The sequence below is a fragment of the Takifugu flavidus genome, chromosome 10 (genome assembly GCF_003711565.1).
Source record: "Takifugu flavidus isolate HTHZ2018 chromosome 10, ASM371156v2, whole genome shotgun sequence".
NCBI lineage: Eukaryota > Metazoa > Chordata > Actinopteri > Tetraodontiformes > Tetraodontidae > Takifugu > Takifugu flavidus.
Window position 1 is genome coordinate 5,988,863 of NC_079529.1, and position 20,508 is coordinate 6,009,370.

The following is a 20,508-nucleotide window of genomic DNA, read 5'->3' on the forward strand; positions in this document are numbered from 1 at the left end:
TTTCCCTCTTGTTCCATCTCCTACTGTACTTATCTACAATTTTACTCGCGTGCAAGCAAAAGAAAACACATTTATCACTTCTGTGTACCTGGCTGTCGATTGCAGCCTCTAGTTCGGGGTAGCCAGCTTTATCAAGCTGAATGCCTGGGAAAAGATCCTCAATCAAACTCAGGAAGAGCGGCTCATCCTCATCAATCTAACAAGCACAAGCAAGCAGATAAACAGAAGCCACTGTATATGAATGCTGAGTATATTAGTCCCCAAAGTCATTATTCATCTGTTACAACCAGATTTGTTTTTCTATTTCTGTGATTGTAATTTCTACCCACCAGCTTAGATAAATTCATGTCCCTGAGGACCCTCATTACAATAGTGGACTCAGTGTCAGTGGGGTTAGCTCGCTTGGCTGCTCCCAGTGTTCGCAGTACTGACAAGATATTCCGCAAGCCAAAGTCGTAATGAACCTGGAAAGTCACAGAATGGCATCTTCGATTTTAATGTTTCAACTATGTAAATTATTTAACACAAACAGGAGTTGGAAACAAGGTCTTGAGTCTTTCTTGTAACATTGTATTTATATATAGGTTTTTGCTGTTAATCATACATACAGTAAATACATAAAAGACAAATTTCTCAATCAGAATTGATTTTGCCAGTCTCATTTTCAGTCTGAATATCCCGCTGAGATGAATACTACTTTTATCAATGTGAACTGTCCTCATAAGCAATAACTCATATCACAAATGAAATAAGAAATAATTCACAATAACATGATTGAAGTAGTTTAAGGGAAGCTAGATTGAGGTGTGACGGTTTCTGTGATCCATTTCTTTTACCTGTTTGGAGAGCTGTTCCTCACACAGCTTGTAAAGAGTGAAGAACTTGCGGGCCAGCTCCATATTTTCTATAAACCCACAACTGGCCAGTTTTACTCTCATGATGATTTGACGATCTGGAACCATCATGGCAACAGTACGGAAATTAATCTTCAGATTTTCAGGAAGTTCCTGGCGACCTGCATAACCAGGGTTCTGAAAATGTAAATAAGGTTATTCTTTTTATGTTTAGTGTCTCTGAGTACATTCAATTACAGACTGTTTATGAAATGGCTTCACACAGGAAAATATACATAAAATATAAAATGAATGTAGAAGCAGCGTGAAGGTTCTTATCAAACATTTTTATATAGGAGGACAATCCCTCCATTTTTAGACAGTCAATGTTTAATTAACCAACTCCAACCAAAAATCCAAAGACCAAATAATGATTTATGCTTTCTCTCCTCTCACAGGGGAAATATTCCTCCGCCTAAAGTAAATATGCCGACTTTTCCCCTGGATGTGGGTTTGTGAGTGAATGACATGTATACCCTGCAATGCCCTTGTGGCCCAGGGTCACCTGGGATAATCTCCAGCATCCCCACAACCAAGATGAGGATTAAACAGCAAGTAAGAAAGATGGATCAATATCAAAGATCATTTGATTTGATTTTTTTGAGGTACACTGTACCTAAAATCAAAAGCATATTCTCTTTAAAATTATACATTGTCTTACTGCAATATCTATCCCATGAAGTAGATGATATTGTAGCATGTTGGGGCAGAGGAGAGACGAGTTCCCAGCATGCTTTGGGACAGTATGTCTCCCAAGTTAATTCTGTTAAAGATCCCTGCAAGCGTTGATGTTTGTGTTTTAAGTGGCACTGTTTAGTACACTAATGTAATGGTGTTGTGATGGTTAAAACTGTTGAGTGTGGAGGTGGAGAGGACACTGTGAGTTAAGTCACATGGTCTTAGTGACCTCCGTTCAAGTTTTAATAAAAGGTGTTGAGAAGTATATGGGTCACAGAAGATTCTAAAAGATACAGAATCAGCCTTTTCCTGTGTTATTCAATACAAAAGGCCCCAGATTGCCACAATATGACAGCTATGTGAATTCAAACAACATGAAATGTAGTTTGGAGCTTAAGATGAGGTAAGCTGAAATTTTGAGCCCTTATAAATCTGTTCTTTAATATTTTTAATTAAATAATATGAATAAGGAAGGAAGGAAGAACTTTATTGCCAAGTACCAAGAATAGTGGCAAAGGTGTCAATTTATTTTACACGTAGGCAAAACACTAAATAATCAAGATGATGATTTTCTGAAAGGTTGTTTGATCAACAAGATAGTAAATATACTGAAAACTAACCATGGTGAGGAACATGCCAAACTCTGGGTTCATGTCCACTGTATCTCCATCAGTGAAGACAAAGGTTTTGCGGCGTTCCTTCTTGCAGGTGAGAACTATTGCGATCTGCTGGGCTGCGACTGACAAAACTGGGAGTTCAATGCGGTTGAACTCATCAAAACAGCCCCAAGCACCAGACTGAGCCAAACCTGGAAAATTAGAAGCAAATAGTTCCACTCTGTGCAGGGATCTCTGAACAAACATCAACCAAAGTTGTAACTATCTCTTTAAAATTCTCTGTTTTTTTTCAATCAATCATTGTTTCACAGCACTAGTTTTAAAACAATATAATAATGGCAAGGTAAATTGTCAATTGTACCTTTGTATATCCTTCCCAAACCTCTGAAGTCCATTTGGTCTGAGCAGTTGAAGACCACAACATATTTTCCCAGACACCGGCCCATGTCTTTGACAGTCTCTGTCTTGCCTGCAATCAGAGCCATTTAAGTTAACATTAGTGAAAGTTAATAATAAAAACACAATATTCATTTTTAATTGTGCAGCAGAGATTTAATTTGGGACCCTTTGAAAGGAGTCACCACTGCCTTTTTTGTCATCGATGAAGAAATACTGCGACATTGTCTGCCCATCGTGACCACTCCAAATCTAGTTGCTGTCAAACTTTGGGCTGCAGTTGTACCTGTTCCAGCTGGACCAGCGGGGGCACCACCCATGCTCATTCCAAGCGCTTGGGATATGGTGATGTAGCACCTGATCAACCAGAGAAAAATAGTTATATTGTTTCCATTTAAGACGTATGATAGTGTGGTCATCGGTCAAACACAGACAAGAAGCCAGTGGTAGAATCTGAGATATAACTGCCCAAATCCTCTTCTCCATAATGTGGTTGTCTAAATGCACAATTTCCTGTCAATTAGAAAACATATCAGATCACTGCTGTTAAAACAGCAATTAAATGATTTTTTCTTTTTTAAACCAATGTTGCCCGAGTGATCACAAAACACAGAATTTTAAAGTGGGAGCCAGAAAGAGAAGAAAAAAGAGCGAAACTCTTCTGCCTCTGGCCACAGGGACAGAACACCACTTCTCTGGAGAACTATTTGAAGTCCCTCCCTGCTGCAGTCACCACTCATCACTTTGTTCTTGTTTCTATTTCTCTCTCTCTTATTTTTCACATATCTCCCGCTCCTCCAGTTTATTTCTATATAACTGCTGTTGGACTGTTGTTGTGCTGTTTGCACGTCTCTCAGTCAGTCAATGATAGGTCCTGTGATAAGTCGGCAGCCAACCTACAATTGGCAAATGGAATGTAGCAGCAGAACGCCTTTGTAGTCATTTTTGTCCACTCAAAGTCCCTAACATATGCATTTACTCAATAACAGTTACCACAATAGTTCCAATATAGAACCTTCTTTGTGTTGCTTTTTGTATACATGCCTCATAATATTCTAAGAAGTAAAGATATGCCGAATCAGAAGAATGGTGTTAGAGTTGTTAGTGGGTAAAACTTTCAGCCAGGAATGTAGAGCTTTCATCTTTTTTCAATAAATCTAATAATGTAAATATACAAATATATATATGTATGTTTTTAGGATAATAAAAAAAACACTGAATTTTATAAATGGCAACATTAGCAATGATTTTTACGAGTTCTGAACTATTTAAAATAAGTCTTATGACCCAAAGGCAGCTTGGAGAAGCTGAAAACAAAATACAGCAATAAAAAAATGGATGGATAGATGCCTTCTGAGGAATTTGTAGGTTTGTCTCAACTGATTTTACCTCACCTGTCAGTCAGTGGAGTAATGACGAGTCTTTCGGTGCAGCCCAGAAATTCATTCTGGTATTCAAAGCTTACGTCTGTGATGTTGATAAGCATCTTGTCCCTTTCCTCATCAAAGTAGAAGCGACACTGTTTCAGCCACTCAAAATCAGTGCGACTCCTGACATTGAGTCGGCACTAGAAGAAGAAACACTAATGATAAATACAAGTAAAAATAAGGAGCAAGGAAGAAACAGAAGAGAGCATGAGGGGGGAAAGGAGGGGGGATAAAATGGTGACTGAGAATAGAAAATCACCTCCATTCAGGAGTAATGCGATAGGGCAGATGAAAGGAGGGAAAAAATGAAGCCCAAAAAGGGCTAAGGGGCAAGATGTGTGAGAGAGAATGAGGATAGAAGCATGGACAGTAACGATGAAAGGAAAGAGGTGATGCTAATATTAGGTGCATGAAACATTAAAAAAGATGAAGATGGAAAAAGATGGGGGAAATGAAACAACATCAGAAATAGCGCAATGATGAACCGAGAGGTGAAACACAAGGAAAAAAAGTGTAAAGAAGAAGAGTTGAAAGAAAGAATATAATTGGAAGATGTGTAAGAAGTAAGATAATCAGAAAAATGTTAAATGGTGCTCTTTTCAGGGAAGGAACAAAAATAAGAAAACTGATAAATCCTCCATATTGCCTTAATGAGTCATCTTCTGACGACATCGGACACAGGATATCTTGATATCAAAGGGATATTTTCATTATATATATTTATATCTATTATATTTATTTGATTTTGATTGGATAAGCATGAAATGAATTGTTAATGAGCTGGTTTTGAAGAATGAGATGAGATAAGATAAGGTCCTGTGGGCCATCATACATGAGTTTAACGTTATCAATGACACAACAGATCACTCAGTGTTGGTGCATGACAGAACTGAGGTCAACTCATCTATTTCAGTTTAGCGGTTTCAGAATGATAAAACGCTAACATGTCATGCCGGCAGACTATGACAAAGTGTGATTTTGATGGGGGTAAATTGTTGGCCAATCATAGTCAGCACAAGCATTACTGAAGGAAACGGCACACTCACCAAATCATCAAATATGTCCCTCTGGTGGACATGGATAGTGATGAGGGTCTCATATTTGGTCCTCTCTACAGGCTCCAGATCTTTAGTGGTCATGTCAATCAAGGTATTAAGCATATCCAGAAAGTACTGGTTAGTTTTGGCCATGATGCGTCGATCGTGCCGGGCATTGGACAGAGCTTCCTCTGAGTCGCGAGTCCATATGATTTGAATGCCTAGCAATCCAACCTTGAAAGAGATTGTTTTGTGGGGGGGATAGGGGAAAAACAAGTAAACAATCAATAAGTTCTCAATGAGCTGAGAGGTTCCCTCATTTCCCTTTCATGCTTCAGTTTAAAATGAATTGGCACATGTTATAAATAACAGGGTATTTCTAACAGCCGTCTACCTGAGCGGGAAAGGAATTGAGAAAGTTGATGAACTGAAACTCGGGTTCTTGTGTGGCCGTGGCAGCCTTTCGAATGACAGAGTGAAGTGAACTCTGGGATTCCTTCAGAAGGGCATCAAGCCAAACTTCCACATTTCCTTCTGCCGTGACCGGTCGCTCCAAGTCTATAGTCTCACCTTCACGTGACGATATAGCCAGAATGCGATCATAAACCTGAAGACCATAGCAGGATGATTACTGCACATGGAACCAATATTTATATAATAGCGTATTTAACAGCAGAACTGGTTAAACAATAGGAGTAACCTTTTCATGGAACTGAACGGTTTTGATGTTGTCAAAAATGTTGAGGAGGTGGGCCTGAATGGTGTGGGAGTCAGAGGCCTGGCCCAGGATTTCCAGCAGGGCAGGATCAGAGACAAAGAAGAAACGGGGAAAGAGCAGACGCTTCTTCTCCAAATAGCTGTTTGATAGGAAGAAAAAGAAACCACAGGAGAAGAGTAAAATGCAAGAAAATCCTCCCCTCCCACACCCCCAGGATTTAAGATGGGATTTAAGTCCTGTGTACTGACCCTGTAAGAGATTTCTGGCAGATCTCCAATTGTTCATGAAGGTGAGGAAGCAGCTGCCCCATGGTCTCGTCTCCAACACACGACTGAACTACATTGGGCATCTCATGGGCGCGCATCATGATCTTTACCCATGATTTGTCAATATTAGAGAACCGCTTTGCCTCCTAAGAGTCGATTTAAAAAAATCCAAATAAAATAGAAAAATCTGATTACCACTCATTGCATTGGGATGACTTTTGACTTTTGACATTACATATTACTGTCTATGATGAAATGTACCTTCGGCAGCTGTTTAGCAATGTCTCCACCCACAAAAACAGCCTCTAAGTAGACCCAGAGGTTCTGAACAGTCATCCAGTTCTCTACAATATCAGTTGTGTTGGAGAGATTCTGAACCCACTTCTGAATCTGGGGTTTAAATGGGGTGTTGTATCTGCCAGAGGGATTACATTAAATAGAGTAAATTTCATATAGAGCTGTAGAAATACTGCCTTTAGCTAATATATGATACCTGTTGCTCAAAAGGGAGCCCAAAATCATCAAGCTGTCCTCCATGCTGCTGATGATCTCCGCTGTGCTGTCTCCTCTAAGCAGCAGTTCTCCACGGTTCTTAAAACTGCCAAATGTGAAGGTCTTGTTGTCCCACTCAGCGATCACCAGCTTCAGCTTCTGCTCAATATCCCTTTCCTTCACTGCACTGATACAGATATCCTGCAGAAAAAACACAACCACTTGCTCAGAAGAAGGGATGATAAAATGTTGTCCGTCCCAACCGTTCAAAATTACCTCAATTTCCTCTTTATACTTGAGCAGAGGTGCTTCCATGATGTTCCGTAGCTTGAACGTTTCAGTTTCCACCTCAAAGTTGCGTCCAGTCACCTTGACCCAAAACCAAATTAAGTGGGTCAATTCACATACTGAGCCAACAGACTTGATTACATTAATGAACTGGTGTCTTCACTGTTTGTTTCACTGACCTCGGTAATTCTCTTCCAGTGGCGGGTCATCATAGCCTTGTTACTCATGAGCTCCAGAAGGGGGCAGCACTCATTGAAATCATCAATGGTTTGCTTGAGGTCCAGGAAAGCCTGCCACTCCTTCATGGCACCTGGCAGCTTGCGGCATCTATTTATTAAAGAATAGGGTGGTCATAAATAAATGTTCTGAATAGGCTTTTTTTTTAAATTTTAAATTCAAATTGAAAGAGAGAGGGAGAGAGCGAGACCTTGTCTGAAAGTCCAGTAGCTCGTTATTGATCTTTTCAATGTTGATATCCGCCCATAGGATATCGTAGTAGCCATTGACTGTTTCAATGACGGTGTTGTAAAGGCCATACAGTTTCTGCAGCAGAATTAGCTGCTTCTTTATATCCAGCAGCTGGGGATACTGGGTAACAGGAATCCCAAACAACTCCTCTCCACCCGTGTAGGTGATGTACTTCCTGAACAGGTTGTCAAACCGATTCTTTAAATGTGAAATGAAGACAAAACAAAGAGTCGCTTTTATTCAATTTGCAAGGAATTAAAATGATCATCATTACCACAGGTTGTACGTAACAAACCTGAAACATGATAAGTCTATCGCTTGCATCTTGAGGGGCTATTCCCAACACCATGGGACCATCCTAAAGTAGAAAAGTTGAGTTTAACATTTAGGTTTTTCTGTGCCGAACAAGTGCATTTGTATCTTTTTCTTATCGCTCCTTTCATTTACCTTTTCATAATCCAAGTAAAACTGGTGACAGTCTTCCTGGAAGGCCTCTACATTTCTGGTGAGCTCTCCACGGAATTTAGGCTGCAGCGCAAACAACTCATTCTGCAACTCGCTGTTCCGTGATAGCAGCTTATCCCAGGTGTAACGCAGAGTATCCACTTTATCAGCCTCCTCTTTTGCCACTGACAGCCCATATTTATGGAGCATGGCATAGGACTCCTGAGAAAGAAAACAACATACTATAGTACTTCTTTATTCCAACATTAGTTATCTCAATCGTTCTCCTCGCCCATAATGACTTTTATTTTTTTACCTCTATAGGACCGACTTGAAAATCAATAGTTATCTGATGGTCTCTGATCTCTTTGAGGGCTGCCATGGCAATGCGAATGTCGTCCAGATCTTTGATCTGCCGATTCAGTTTCTTTCCTGCTTCATCCACGAAGGCAAAGATTTGCTCCATCTCCGACTGATATTTTCTGTTACACAGGGCTCCGTAATCTGCCATCCAACTCTTGGTTTCGGAAGTCAGGGCCAACTTCAGATCGACTGTGATGGAGAAATAAATTAAATAAATAAATTACAATTTATTTAAAATTGCAATTAAGCAATTTTAACCTGGCACTGCACAACATTTTTATACTGCTGAGTTAATGGTCATGATGTCACAGAAGCATTACGATGTATATTATTACCTGTGAACAGAGCCAGAGCTCCGACAACAATGTATTCTGGTTCAGCACTTATTTGCATTTCAAGGTTTCGATAGAAGATGATCTGGCTCTCGAACTCAGACAGTGTAGGGCTGTCTTCGATAAACCTGTAAAAGAAAAGTAAAAAAGAAGAAAAAAAACTCAGCTCTCCACAGCCAGAGAAGCATGCAAATATCGAGCTTGTCATACTTCCTCATGGCATCCTCACGGTCCTTCTTCCAGATGTGGTGGTAACTGTTAAAACTATGTAGAGCAGCCATCACTTCCTGCTCACAATTTAAAAGAATGACATTGAGAGAGGTCAGGTTCATTTCTCCTTATAGAATTGTAAAGAGTATTGTAAACCTTTTTGCTGGAGCTGATGGAGCTGCTGAGAACAGACAATAGCTTGGTTATCTCCTTGTTCTCAGACACACTCTTGTAGTAGTTTCTAGCCTGGAATGGAATGACCTGAGTGACCGATGTCTTGTCTGAAATGCTGTCCTCTGAAAGTTTAGAGGAAATTGCAAGCATGAACATGTAGACAAATCTGTCCTGATTAACAAGAACAAATTATTAAACTCCAGCCGTAAAGTCATTTGATGTCTTTTGTCCTCAGATACCATTTAGACTTTTGCATGATGTTCCATCCTCTGTGTCGCTCTCAGAGGTGTCCTGTTTCAGAGCTGCCAACCTTCTTTCATTGAGTTTTTTCTGCAAAACAACAGGGTTTGCTTATCGGTCAGTCAACTGCATGAAGATAAAATGATTAAGTTTAAAAACAAAACAAAACTGTTTCTAACTTTTTCCTCCATCAGTAGCTCACACACACCTTGGAGATCCTTTCTTTGCTCCACTGGGCGACTCCTCTGCTAACACTGACAATAAACCCCACACCACGATTTAGAGCCTGCTGAACCTCTTCAAGGGTTGGGACCGTGGCGATGTTAGGGATGGAGAGTGTGACATTCACTTTGAAAATTGCTTGCAGACAACCGTTCTTGCCATGACCAGGCACGTCACTGTCAGCTACAGGGTGAGAAGAGCCACTCTGTCATAGGATATTTTAATTATTTTTTCTTTGTAGAGATAAAAAAAAAAAAGAGACAGAAACTTATTCAATACACATGTGACATGGCGACAGCCAGCCTTGAAATTCAAAATTCAATTAAATCAAACAATAAGAACAAAAACAGCAACATGGTTATACAAGCTGCACCTGAAAAGGGATTGACAGAGGGCTGTTCGATACGCTTGCGTAACATCTCCAAGTTGCTGCGCGTCAGTCGGAGCAGGGACTCCACACAGCGGTGGTTGAAGTAGGACAGCAGCTTCTTTGCTTCTTCCTCCATCACCTCAGTCAGGTCTTTTTTCTTTCTCTTCCTCACCAAAGGAGAGGAAGGCCCAACGCTCACTGGAGGAAGGGTTTTTCTAGGCACTACGCGGCCCTCCAACTGAACCTCAACGTCACCTGAAATGGAACAAGCACAACATACAGTGGCTTGCTTAAAGAACTGAATATTGGCCTCCACTAGTAGATCCATTCCAACTACTATAGGTTTAAACATACCTTCTAATTCTGTGCTGCTTTCTACCTCCTTCTTCTCCGATTCCTCTTTCTGATTGTTGTCAAATTCCAACAGCATGTGGATGAGCTCATTAGCAGCCTCCTCCACCAATGAGCTCTTAGCGTTGAGAACCTGGGCTTGCTTGATGCATAGATCCTACAGAAATGTGTTTATGTCAAAGGCACAATAAATATTTCAGTGAGAGAATGAATCTCATAACTGTGGCCACACATTTACCCTTATCCAAAATGCATCAACATATCAAAACCATGTTAATGTTGTGAGACAACTGCTATTAAGAAATGCTTCTTCTCCTTCGAGTGTTTCCTCCACAGACACAGAGAGAGGTTTAACTTTTTACCCTGGTGGTCCGAACAAACTCTTCACAGGTGATGGCTTCATCCTCTGGTAAATCACAGAGTGTGGATCTACTCATCTCCTGCAAGACTGCATCTATCCTCATCTCTACCAGATCATTTGCTCTGTCCATCAACAGTTCAAGGTCCACTGGGAAGAACACATGAAAATAGGTGAGAAAGAGGCAGTTTATGCTGTATTATTTTTAAAACACGGTGTATACTGACTTTCTTTGCTTACCCAGAGCTTTGTTGATGCATGCCAGATATTTATCTATGTTCAGATATGTCCAGTTCAGGAAGGACAATCCTGGCTGAATTGCTTTATCAACCTGCAAAATCAGCCGTTTGTCCTTGGTTTTATAGCTGCTTTATTGTGGATTATATTAATTTATGTATATTTTTTTTAAAAAAAGATTCAGTGGAGCCATGAGGGTCATCAGTCAATTGTTACATTTAAATTGCTAACAGCTTTATCTTTGGTGTGCAGCACTGGGCTCAATTAACTGTCTTGCATGGCACAGGGGTGGGAAAATCTACATTTTTTTGAGTTTCTCCTTGATTTCAAAGATTTTAAGACTCATTGCTTGAAATCATACTTCTTTGTGTTCTTTATTTACATGAGTAAATGCATTAACTGATGGAGGAAATTACCTTAGCGACATGCAGCGTAGCCAGCTGTTCAAAAGTAGGCTGAATCTTTGCTCGCACGCGTTTGTTCTCATTTAACATTAACTGCAAAGAAAAAAAAAAGAGCTTTCAACCATCCAAGGCTTATCTGATTTTAAAAAGTAAAACCTACTTGTAATTTGTTGTAATTTTGTTTTAGGGTGTCATGCTTCTGCTGCAGTACAGTAGCAAAGGGTGGGATCTCCAAATTCATCCTGGTCATACACTTCACCTCCCCGATCTGGGTCAAAATCTGCGGGTCAAGGTTTACAAACAGTTCTCCTGTCTCTGGAGACCTGACCAGTAAGGAGACCTGCAGGCACGCTTGAGTTTCTTCCATCTGGTGTTAACAGAGTAGTTACATGTGGGTCTCAGGAAATCCCTGAACAAAAATAAACCAGCAGCACACTTCCTCTTGCGTTACCTGTGCGATCCATGTTCGATGGTAGACTATCTCATACTCAACCAGGACCTTTGAGAGCCTGTTATAGCTCCTGATGACAGTTTTGGCCCGCGGTGAGTTCAACACACCCGGCTGCTGTGTTTGGAAGAAATATTCCACTGTAACTTAAGGTTTCACCACATCAAAGAAAGTGAAAATGCATTCTATACATTAAAAAACCTGTTGAAAGAGAGCCATGGGACTGTGGATTTTGCTGTATAGTTGTCTTGCCCACAAAATACGGCCTCCCACGGGTGGCAGGTTCCGACCAATGGGGGGATCTTGTCTCTGTTCTTTGAATATTCTGGACACCATTTCGATGTCATGGGAGTAACTCTGTAGAAGCTGCTGATAGGTCTCATCAATGCCAAGGTCGGGGATGCCCAGTCTGAGTTGAATTCACCCATTATAAATATTTAAAGGGAAGATTTAATATTTCTAACAGAGTTAATGTTGACTCATCAAAGCATATAACCAATGTCAAAACAATGTATTTATACATTACATGTATAATATATACATGTATTTATATGATGTATTTATACACATTTATTTGGAGTGTGACATTCAATTGTTTGCGATTTTTAATTTTAGGGCACTTTTCAACCTAGTGACTTACCTTTCAAATTGTTTTAAAACCATTAGAGCACTCTCTGTGTTTTGAATTTTTCCCAAGGTGGTTTCCATGAAATTCTTCAACTGATACTGAATTAGGAAAGGCAAAATAACACAAATAAATAAAACACATGTCACTTCCGTTAAGTTTTTTTTTTTTTGCATAAAAAGAGTTCATCAGTATTTAAAGTGAAACTTGCGTTGAGTTCTGAGGTGCTTTTGCAGAACTGCTCAAAGTCATTGTCAAAGGTGTTTCTTCTGTGGTCGAGGAAGCTGTAGTGTTTCTTCTTCATGTTGGTCACAATAGTCTGTCGCACAAACACAATTATGTCAACCGCTTGTGCTGTAAAAGATCAATAGAAAACAGATCAGTTGTAAATAAAGACAAACTGATCTATTCCAATATTAGCTGGCAGCTTGTGACTAACTTCATAAACATACATCTTTATATATTTTGATACTTCAGATGTTAATAGTTTTGATGATGACAGCATTTTGGCAGGGGCTGGTTAAATTAATAGTGATGAAGTATGCCTTTTAAACAGAAAATAACATTTTTGCACAACACAACAGAAAGAAATATCAGTTAAGATTCTTATTACCAAGCAAGGGTAAACTAAAACAATAGCAAAATATACCAAAAGTCAACATCAAATATCTCAATATGATATTAAAAGCAAGAACGTGCATGGCATGCAAAATATGTGCTAGGAAATGAAAAGAAACATCAATGTCATCCTCAGAAAACAGGAGGATGAAAGGCCTCAACAGTAAAGGTTGTGGTTGTGTATCATGCAGTTAGTGCTGTCACACAATGAGGAGTAATGCGCAGCGGTGAATTTAATGTCAGCAAAATGTTCTACTGTGTGTTATCCTCCATGGGAATCAGCTCATGTGACTATGACATATTTTAGTCATTACCTCCCATTTGCCCAGCATTTCTGCAGTCTGTGCATCCATGAAAGCAGAAGCAAACACATATTTACTATCAGTCCGAGGGTATAACATCTGACGCAGCTGTATTTTATAGTCCCAACTATTTTCTTTTGCTGTGGGTTCAGTATGAGGGCTGATACTCTCTTCTGAAAGACTCACCTGAAACCTGGTGGCGGTGGTCTCCAGCCCTTCGATGTTTGAGTTGCGCAGCACAGAGTACGTGGAGATTGTGCTGAACATCTCCAGAATTTTGTTAAGTCGTTGCGTGAAGGTCTTCAACTTCCCAAAGCTGTCCGTCCCGATCTGTTTCTCTGAAGGGGAACTTTCCGTCTTGTCCTTGGCTCTCTGAAAGTACCGCTGGTACTCCTAGGAAATGCAGCTTGATATTGCGTCATCAATATTTAAGCAGGAAGAATTTCTTGCTGCTTCTGTACTTTGTTTTTCTCATTTAATGGATATGCGTAGTGGTGCATTTTTTAAAAATTTCATCTAATTTAAATCCCTGGGTGGAGCAAAGCAAAAGCTAATGACGGCAACACAAACATACTGCAAAAACAAACGTCTCATCAGGTACCTGGTTCAGGTGGATTGCAGCCTTGATTTTGTCCCCAACAACTTGCTGAGGCTGATCCCATATTGAATTTGCCCCATTGTTAGTGATATAGTTCTTGCAAGCTGTGATCATCTGGTTGCTCACCTGCAAACATTGACGCACTGGTCAAAATCCTTAAAAATCTTAAAACCATCCACTGGCCAAAAATATGGCTACCTTTACAAACAGGGATCGAATGTTTTCAGGTATGCTGTAGTAACGGGAAATTGTATGTATCATCCTGATGGCATTGATTAAACCTGGGATTGCATCTACCATTGACACCTGGGGAGAAAAAAAGACAGCATTTTGCATATTTGTATGCTCAAAAGTAATGCAGGAAGAGAATAAAATCTGTGTAACATCATTTTCACAGTCTAGAGACATGGTGCGCTTAGGATTTCAGATAAAATGGGTCCTGTTGTATAAAACACTTTTCTTACAGGGTCACTGTTGTATAAGGGATCGTAATACTTCTCCAGACTGTACAGGTACTTGACATTGTCTTTGGCTTCGTTGAATACATCTGTTATCCTGGTATCTAATTCCTGCCATGTCTGCAAAGAAACATAACTTTTTAGTGAAAGAGGAAAAACAGTCTTGACAACTTTATGTAATGTAAAAAAAGTCTGACCTTTATTAGTTTTGATTTTGACATTAAGAGTACACCAAATACAGTGCTGACTTCTGGACTCTTGAGTTGGTCCAGCAAATAGTTACAGCAAGACATTCGCTTCTTCCAGTAATCCAGCTCGGCGCGAGGTCCGAGGTCATCGCTGTCCATTCTCAGCTGCTCACTCTCAGCTATGACCTAGGGAACATTTACGCCTCCAGTTTAATAAGACGTTATGCAAAGTTATTAAATTGAGTTTGAATGATCCCATCAACGTACCCTCCCTATCTGTTTTATCCAGACTTTCATGCAACCCTCTAACTTTTCTCTGGTCTCTGCACTTTTGGCTGCTGCCCTGTAGTCTGAGGCCTCCTTCAGCAGCTTCAGGTCGAAAGATTCACACTTTTTCAAGGTAATCTAAATGAAAGCCACAAACATAGAACATTCTGAACTTGGCTCAGTTCTGGAAAGTGACTTACACTATTAACATGTCACTGAAGTGTAACACCGGTCTTTCCTACCTTTTCTTGCAGACTCTCTTGGGAGCTGACCAGAACAGACACGAAGCATTCCATTGATGATATGAAATCCTCTTTAACAGCCTTCGCCTGGGCGCTATTTGCAACCCCCCAACCATGATCCATGGTCCTCATGGTGGGGATGAAGACTTTAGTGAACAATTGCTCCACACTTTTTAAGAGACCCACCTCTCTTGTGTCTAACATATTAAAACTGACATCCTAGAAAGAGAAAAAATACAACCACTAAACCTCATTAGTGAGAGATCCTTCCACTTCTACAGTTTAATGCTCCTTACTCCAGGCAAATCTAACAGCGAGCCATCTGCATAAAAAGGTTGATCTATGTGAAAAGATCACAAACTTTTGCAGTGAAATCCTTAGAAATCCTAGCAAGCCGTAGTTCTAAAACAGCAGTTTTTGCCACATTTAGGGAGTCGATCACATCTTCCTCCAGTTTCCATTATTAGTATAGGTGATTGACCCATGAGCTTCTCAATAGCATTAAAAATGTGTCACGTTAGTAACATCTATCATCTATCATTAGTGGCCTTTGGTTGGACTGTATTCACAGGTTAAGGCTCTTTAAGGGCACTTGGTGGTGAAGCGACTCACCTTGTGTATGTTTTCTGAGGTGATTGCCTTAGAAGTGTTGGTTCTGGTGAAGAAGACACACACTCCAGTGAGCGCCTCATCCTTTCCATCTGTCACAAACACTTTGTTCTTCTTTCTGTGAGCAGGCTGCTGGGAAACAAGGTGGGAAGACGCAGGCTCTCCTGTCAAGACCAAAAAAAAAAATGTTTCAAACAACAAGATAAAGTATTGATGCTTATTTCTGGATTTAACTAGGAATAATACCATTTTTACCTATGTATATGGGATATTAATGAGTGTAGACTTTCCTGTTACCTGCTTCTACTGGCTCTGGCTCCTGATAGAAGAACATGAGGTGTGGCAGACCGTCGGCGGCAAAGAATTGCTCCGTCCGTTCGAGCTGTCAAAGAGCGTAACGCAGCATTCATAGTCAGAAACATCACTCTCTGATGGTAAGTGTGAAAACATGCTTAAACAAAACAGAAGTATCTCAAAATCAAATATACGTTCAGTTCACTGGCAGCAATTTTCTCAGAGGAGATTCATGTCAGACCTGACATGAAATGGTTTTCAGCAAAAAAAAACAAAATATATTGCCTGATTTCCTTCCAGTATGGCGTCCTCCAGATCAGATTTCTCCAGTCCCAGACATGATGCCATGATGCTGAAGATGTAGTCATGTCTTCCATCCAGCTGGGCCCGCTTGGCTTCACGCTCCTCCTTCAACTTTTGCTAATCAAAGATGGACAGAAAAATGCAATTCTGTGTGATGTTCAACAAATATCGTGATGCGTGATCTTCTTCTCCTTCTCAGATGTTGTAGTTACAGGTTTTACAGATAGAAAGGGTGTTAATATCAAGAAATCGGTATGCTGGGTAAATGATAAAAGCATCAGATATATAAGTAATTTGCATTCCATGTAGAGAACCTCCACCGTCGTCTCTGTTTCTTTCCTTTGATTTCCTTTGCCTCACCAGCCATTTAAAGACTGCAAAATCCAGGTTTTCAGGCGATATTAAACAACACTGCCGGCCAGATCTTAATCAAACGGTGGAACAGTTACATCAACCACCCTGGTTGCCAGGTTACGCCACTCTACAAAGAACAAGGTTAGCTAACAAATAACATAAAGCTCGGGTCTGTGTGGTGCATCAGTCCCCATGTGCGTTTACAACCTCTCATGTACCCTTCATCTCCTCCTCCTCCCTAGAATTTGATTGGCAAAAGAGGAAACTTTTTATTTATTTTTTTGTGATTAACGTCAGCAGGAAATGTTATGTGACACCTCCTGCCAAATATAGAACACTGCTGTACAGGGTCTTTGAAAATAATACTCTTTTTGACAACTGCATTAAACTGCAGCACTGAGACACCGAGTGATCCTGTTTCTAGTAGTTTATTCTCCAACTTTCTTGTACAAGCCCATGTAGGGGAGTTTCTTTCTTTTTTTAAATCCCCTCAGAGTTGTAAAGAAAATCCAATATCATGACCCCCCAAAAAATCAAAGAAAAGATGAAAGTGGATTAGGATTGGTGCACATTAGGTGTGGAGGAGGAAAAAACACAATAAACGTTGACTGACAAAGAAGAGTAAATAGTTAAAGAAAAGGACAGGGTGAAAGGGAGTGAGACAGGATCATTCGATAAGCCTGGGTAAGTAAAAGTCAAGATATTGATCCTTGTTAACAAGAGCCTCGAGGTTATTCGTGCAAATGCCAAACCAATGCAAAGAGCAATCCTGCAAGATGATGGGAATGGTCACCGAAAGCAGACATCCATTAGTAAATCAGGTGGGTGTTCACAGTGGAGCGACTTTGATGGACTTTTTTTGCCCCTAAAATATGCATTCACAAACTATAACATCAGCTGTTCAGCATAAAACATGCATTCAAGCTTAAAAATAATGAACGGTGGAGAATTTCATTTATTGCTCCTGATGTCTGCCTACACACAAACCACTTAAAAGCTGTGTTTATGAGAGATGTGACAAGATAACAACACAGAAACAGGGAAATGTGGTTCCGATTATTCAGATTCCAACAATGACAGACTAAATGACTTCTGAGAGCAGATAAATCCCCATGCTCAGATAAAATGTGGTAAAAATGACAATCCGTGTAATAAATCACCTCTCATGGGAAAAAAGTGACAAAACATGATACAGCAGCTTAGTTTAGCAAGTCTGCCAATGTCAAGGATTTTTAAAAAAATAATCTAAGTGTTTTCATCTGAACTTTAAGAAAAAGAAAAGTTGCTGTGGTGATTTTAAAGACAGTGCCGTGCAACTAATTGTTCCTTTTCATTTGCAATTTACGGAGCGTAACACTAAACCGATCACACATCAAAGCATGTACAGATGTATGAAACCATTCATACATTCAACTTACCTGGATGACCTTTGAAAGTGTAACTTTCCAAATCTGCTTCGTGTACGCCCTCATCACGACAGCCCCACAGCTGTGAAACCTAAACACTTATACCGTATAGCCCCTCTTTATACTGCTATTGCTTTACATACATGCAGCAGCCGCAGCTTGATATGGTCGATGCGATAGCTATCAAGTTGTCAGCTGAGATCCCCCGAGAGCTTTGTGTTTATTTACATCTGTTGCTGCCAAATGTGCAGAAATATCCAAACTAGCCATTTCCAACGTATCAGGAATGGTGAGACTAAGACTCAAATGAGCTAAAGGACATATTGGGGTCATAACAGTCATTATCTTCACATGATAACAGAATATATACAGAAATAAAATCTGAAGAACATTCAAATACATGTGTATGTTGTTAATGTTTACTCCAGCGGCTCAGCTGTTGTTACTCGTTTGAGATATACTGAACTTAATAACAAATGTTATTAATGACTCCACTTGGGCTTTATTTGGATACAATTCCTGCATCGGGAACATTTCAGGAAAAGGTTGTTTTCTACATGCAGGTAAAATTGGGAGGATGAGATGAGAGGAGAGATGTTTAGCCAAGCTGTAACTCCAGAACTCTTGGGTCACCTTACCTTGTTTTCATGGTCTGCTTGAAAATGAAGCATTGTGATCAGCGTTTCCCTGTCTGTCACTCCATTTCACCCCCTGCAACGCCTTAATTGGCACAGCTCTTCATGACATTACAGCTCCGGAGAAGGTGAGACAAAGACCTCAGCGCTTTACCGCCGCAATTGGGCTCCTTATTTGCCATGTGAGAAAGGTTAGTGCCCTGAGATCATGAGCGCTGCTGCTAAATGGGGGAACGCTAACTACATAATGTGGTGTTGAGTGACCATCTGCCTGTAAGATAATTATCAGGGTCCTCTCACCTTTCAGTTCTATTACAACAATGGGGCTTTGGGATGTGATGGGAGTGAGAGTGGAGGTAAAAAGGTTGTTGACATACTGGCAGCAATTATGACTACAAAAAATACTGGCTATCACAGGATAATCACCATGGAAATTCAATATATTGGCATTATATGCAAATTACCCGACACTAGCCATATAATGACTGGAGTGAGCACTTGATCCTGTTAATCCTTTCAGTAGTCCAGTCTCATTGTACTGGATTGACTTTAGCCTAACATGTTTTGCAAGCAACACAGGCATCTTTAGTAAGTGATCTTCCCTTTTGGACTGATAAAAAAACCATTAGCATTTACTGTGGTTACTTTGGTTGCTGAACAAATGAGAAGCTCAGTTCTCTCCTCAAGATTCTGATGGGTTGATACTGACGAAATGAGTCTGAGGTTCTGCATTTGAAAGCAGTCGGGTCATCAATTTTTCACAATGCCATGACTGACGCTGGGCTTCCATGAAACCGGAGCGGGAGTGTAAATTATAAATGATAAGGAGGTGGCATCTGAAAGACAAAGACTAACGTGGGAGAAGGACACACAATGGACCACTGTTTTCCCAGAACATGATCAGGCTGATGGACTCAACAACTAGGTTTAAAAAACACACTTTGAAACACTTTGCTTTGAAACAGTAAACAAGACACTTTCAGTCACAGTAATATTTAGTTGTTTTAAATATTAAAAAGCTCTAGTCCATCAGCACTGGTTTGATGGCCCAAGTCTTAAAGCTGTCTATGAATCAGAGAACAAAAATAATCTGGCCTGACCTTGAACCACTAAAGCAGAGTCACACATTCAAAGGCCTGGAAATAGCCTCTGACCGCATATTTCATACTGTATGTGTTACAATGTCCTACCCCTTGGCACAAGACAGTCTCGGTCTGGTGCTGATTGATTGGTTTATGTTCTTGTTATTTTGTGACGTGCATTGCTTTGTTTTTAACACAGTAAATTACAATAATTGGAGACGATAACAGTTTCGAACAACTGGCATAACTCTATATCCTTTCTTTTACGTGCAGCCTTTCTGAGTGCAAGGTCCAGCCTTACGGGAGTCCCATGAATCATCATAGCAATGAAACAGCGCCATCCTTTGGACAAACGGTGGTAATACAACAAACGCTGCAGCGGGCATTGTTTCAGCATTGCTGGGAAACAGAAAATGTGTTGCGGTTCATCTGGCCACAATCTGAGTGGGGTTCTTGGGGCGTTAATGTATTCAGAATTTTTTTTAAAAGTCGTATTCATGAAGATGTAAAAAAAAATTAAGAATTTTACTGAATTTTCTGTTAAAATCTGGATCTCCTTGATTAATCTGATCAAATTGTGGGCGACATGAGTATTGAATTAGCACGTCTCAATATATTATAAGACATGTTTCTTACAACTTCTATAATTATACTTTCATCCATGTGACTGATCTCAACTAAGTTGGAGACGAACCTGCGGTTCCTTGCGCGACTCCGCGGGGCCGGACGGTCTGGTCCTCGCTTTGGCGATACGAGAGAACATGACTTCAAGAATCCGCACCCACGTAAAGAATCGTTTATCTGCAGGTAGATTTCATGAACCGTTTGCTGTGCAAAAATCAGAACTACTTCCTGGACTATGCGTCCCCCTCGTGTTAGTGTTTCCATGACAACGTAAAGTTGGTCTCCTCCCTGGGAAAAAGTCAATACGCACTGATTAGTTTAAGGTTCGACCATGTTTGTTACTTGTTACCTTTGCGCGATCTTTAAACGTGTGTAGGGTTATAAAACTCCCGTGTGAGTACCGTTAAGAACCCTCTAAAAGCTATTTTAATTACCTGGCACAACCCACAAGTTAGTAATTTACACCAATT

General features: G+C 40.2%; 1 protein-coding gene across 1 annotated transcript in view; it reads right to left on the reverse strand.

The window, feature by feature from the left end:
• Window positions 1-20,304, reverse strand: part of dnah5 (dynein, axonemal, heavy chain 5) — a 44,997-nt gene extending 24,693 nt beyond the window's left edge. The window contains 46 exon segments of the mRNA XM_057045142.1: window positions 89-196; window positions 330-464; window positions 837-1,031; window positions 2,192-2,379; window positions 2,550-2,657; window positions 2,871-2,941; window positions 3,979-4,151; window positions 5,058-5,282; window positions 5,443-5,655; window positions 5,749-5,905; window positions 6,015-6,178; window positions 6,294-6,447; window positions 6,526-6,725; window positions 6,801-6,893; window positions 6,992-7,139; window positions 7,240-7,478; window positions 7,576-7,638; window positions 7,728-7,946; window positions 8,041-8,276; window positions 8,423-8,547; window positions 8,630-8,706; window positions 8,786-8,925; window positions 9,043-9,133; window positions 9,252-9,448; window positions 9,639-9,890; window positions 9,990-10,143; window positions 10,349-10,494; window positions 10,585-10,675; window positions 10,998-11,078; window positions 11,146-11,352; window positions 11,437-11,550; window positions 11,635-11,842; window positions 12,074-12,159; window positions 12,270-12,377; window positions 12,991-13,017; window positions 13,165-13,371; window positions 13,580-13,702; window positions 13,775-13,882; window positions 14,041-14,154; window positions 14,232-14,408; window positions 14,490-14,627; window positions 14,732-14,950; window positions 15,344-15,504; window positions 15,638-15,722; window positions 15,920-16,054; window positions 20,109-20,304. Of these exon segments, the coding sequence (XP_056901122.1) occupies window positions 89-196; window positions 330-464; window positions 837-1,031; window positions 2,192-2,379; window positions 2,550-2,657; window positions 2,871-2,941; window positions 3,979-4,151; window positions 5,058-5,282; window positions 5,443-5,655; window positions 5,749-5,905; window positions 6,015-6,178; window positions 6,294-6,447; window positions 6,526-6,725; window positions 6,801-6,893; window positions 6,992-7,139; window positions 7,240-7,478; window positions 7,576-7,638; window positions 7,728-7,946; window positions 8,041-8,276; window positions 8,423-8,547; window positions 8,630-8,706; window positions 8,786-8,925; window positions 9,043-9,133; window positions 9,252-9,448; window positions 9,639-9,890; window positions 9,990-10,143; window positions 10,349-10,494; window positions 10,585-10,675; window positions 10,998-11,078; window positions 11,146-11,352; window positions 11,437-11,550; window positions 11,635-11,842; window positions 12,074-12,159; window positions 12,270-12,377; window positions 12,991-13,017; window positions 13,165-13,371; window positions 13,580-13,702; window positions 13,775-13,882; window positions 14,041-14,154; window positions 14,232-14,408; window positions 14,490-14,627; window positions 14,732-14,950; window positions 15,344-15,504; window positions 15,638-15,722; window positions 15,920-16,054; window positions 20,109-20,177 (6,729 nt within the window). The 5' untranslated portion in view covers window positions 20,178-20,304.
• Window positions 20,305-20,508: the final 204 nt, after the last annotated feature.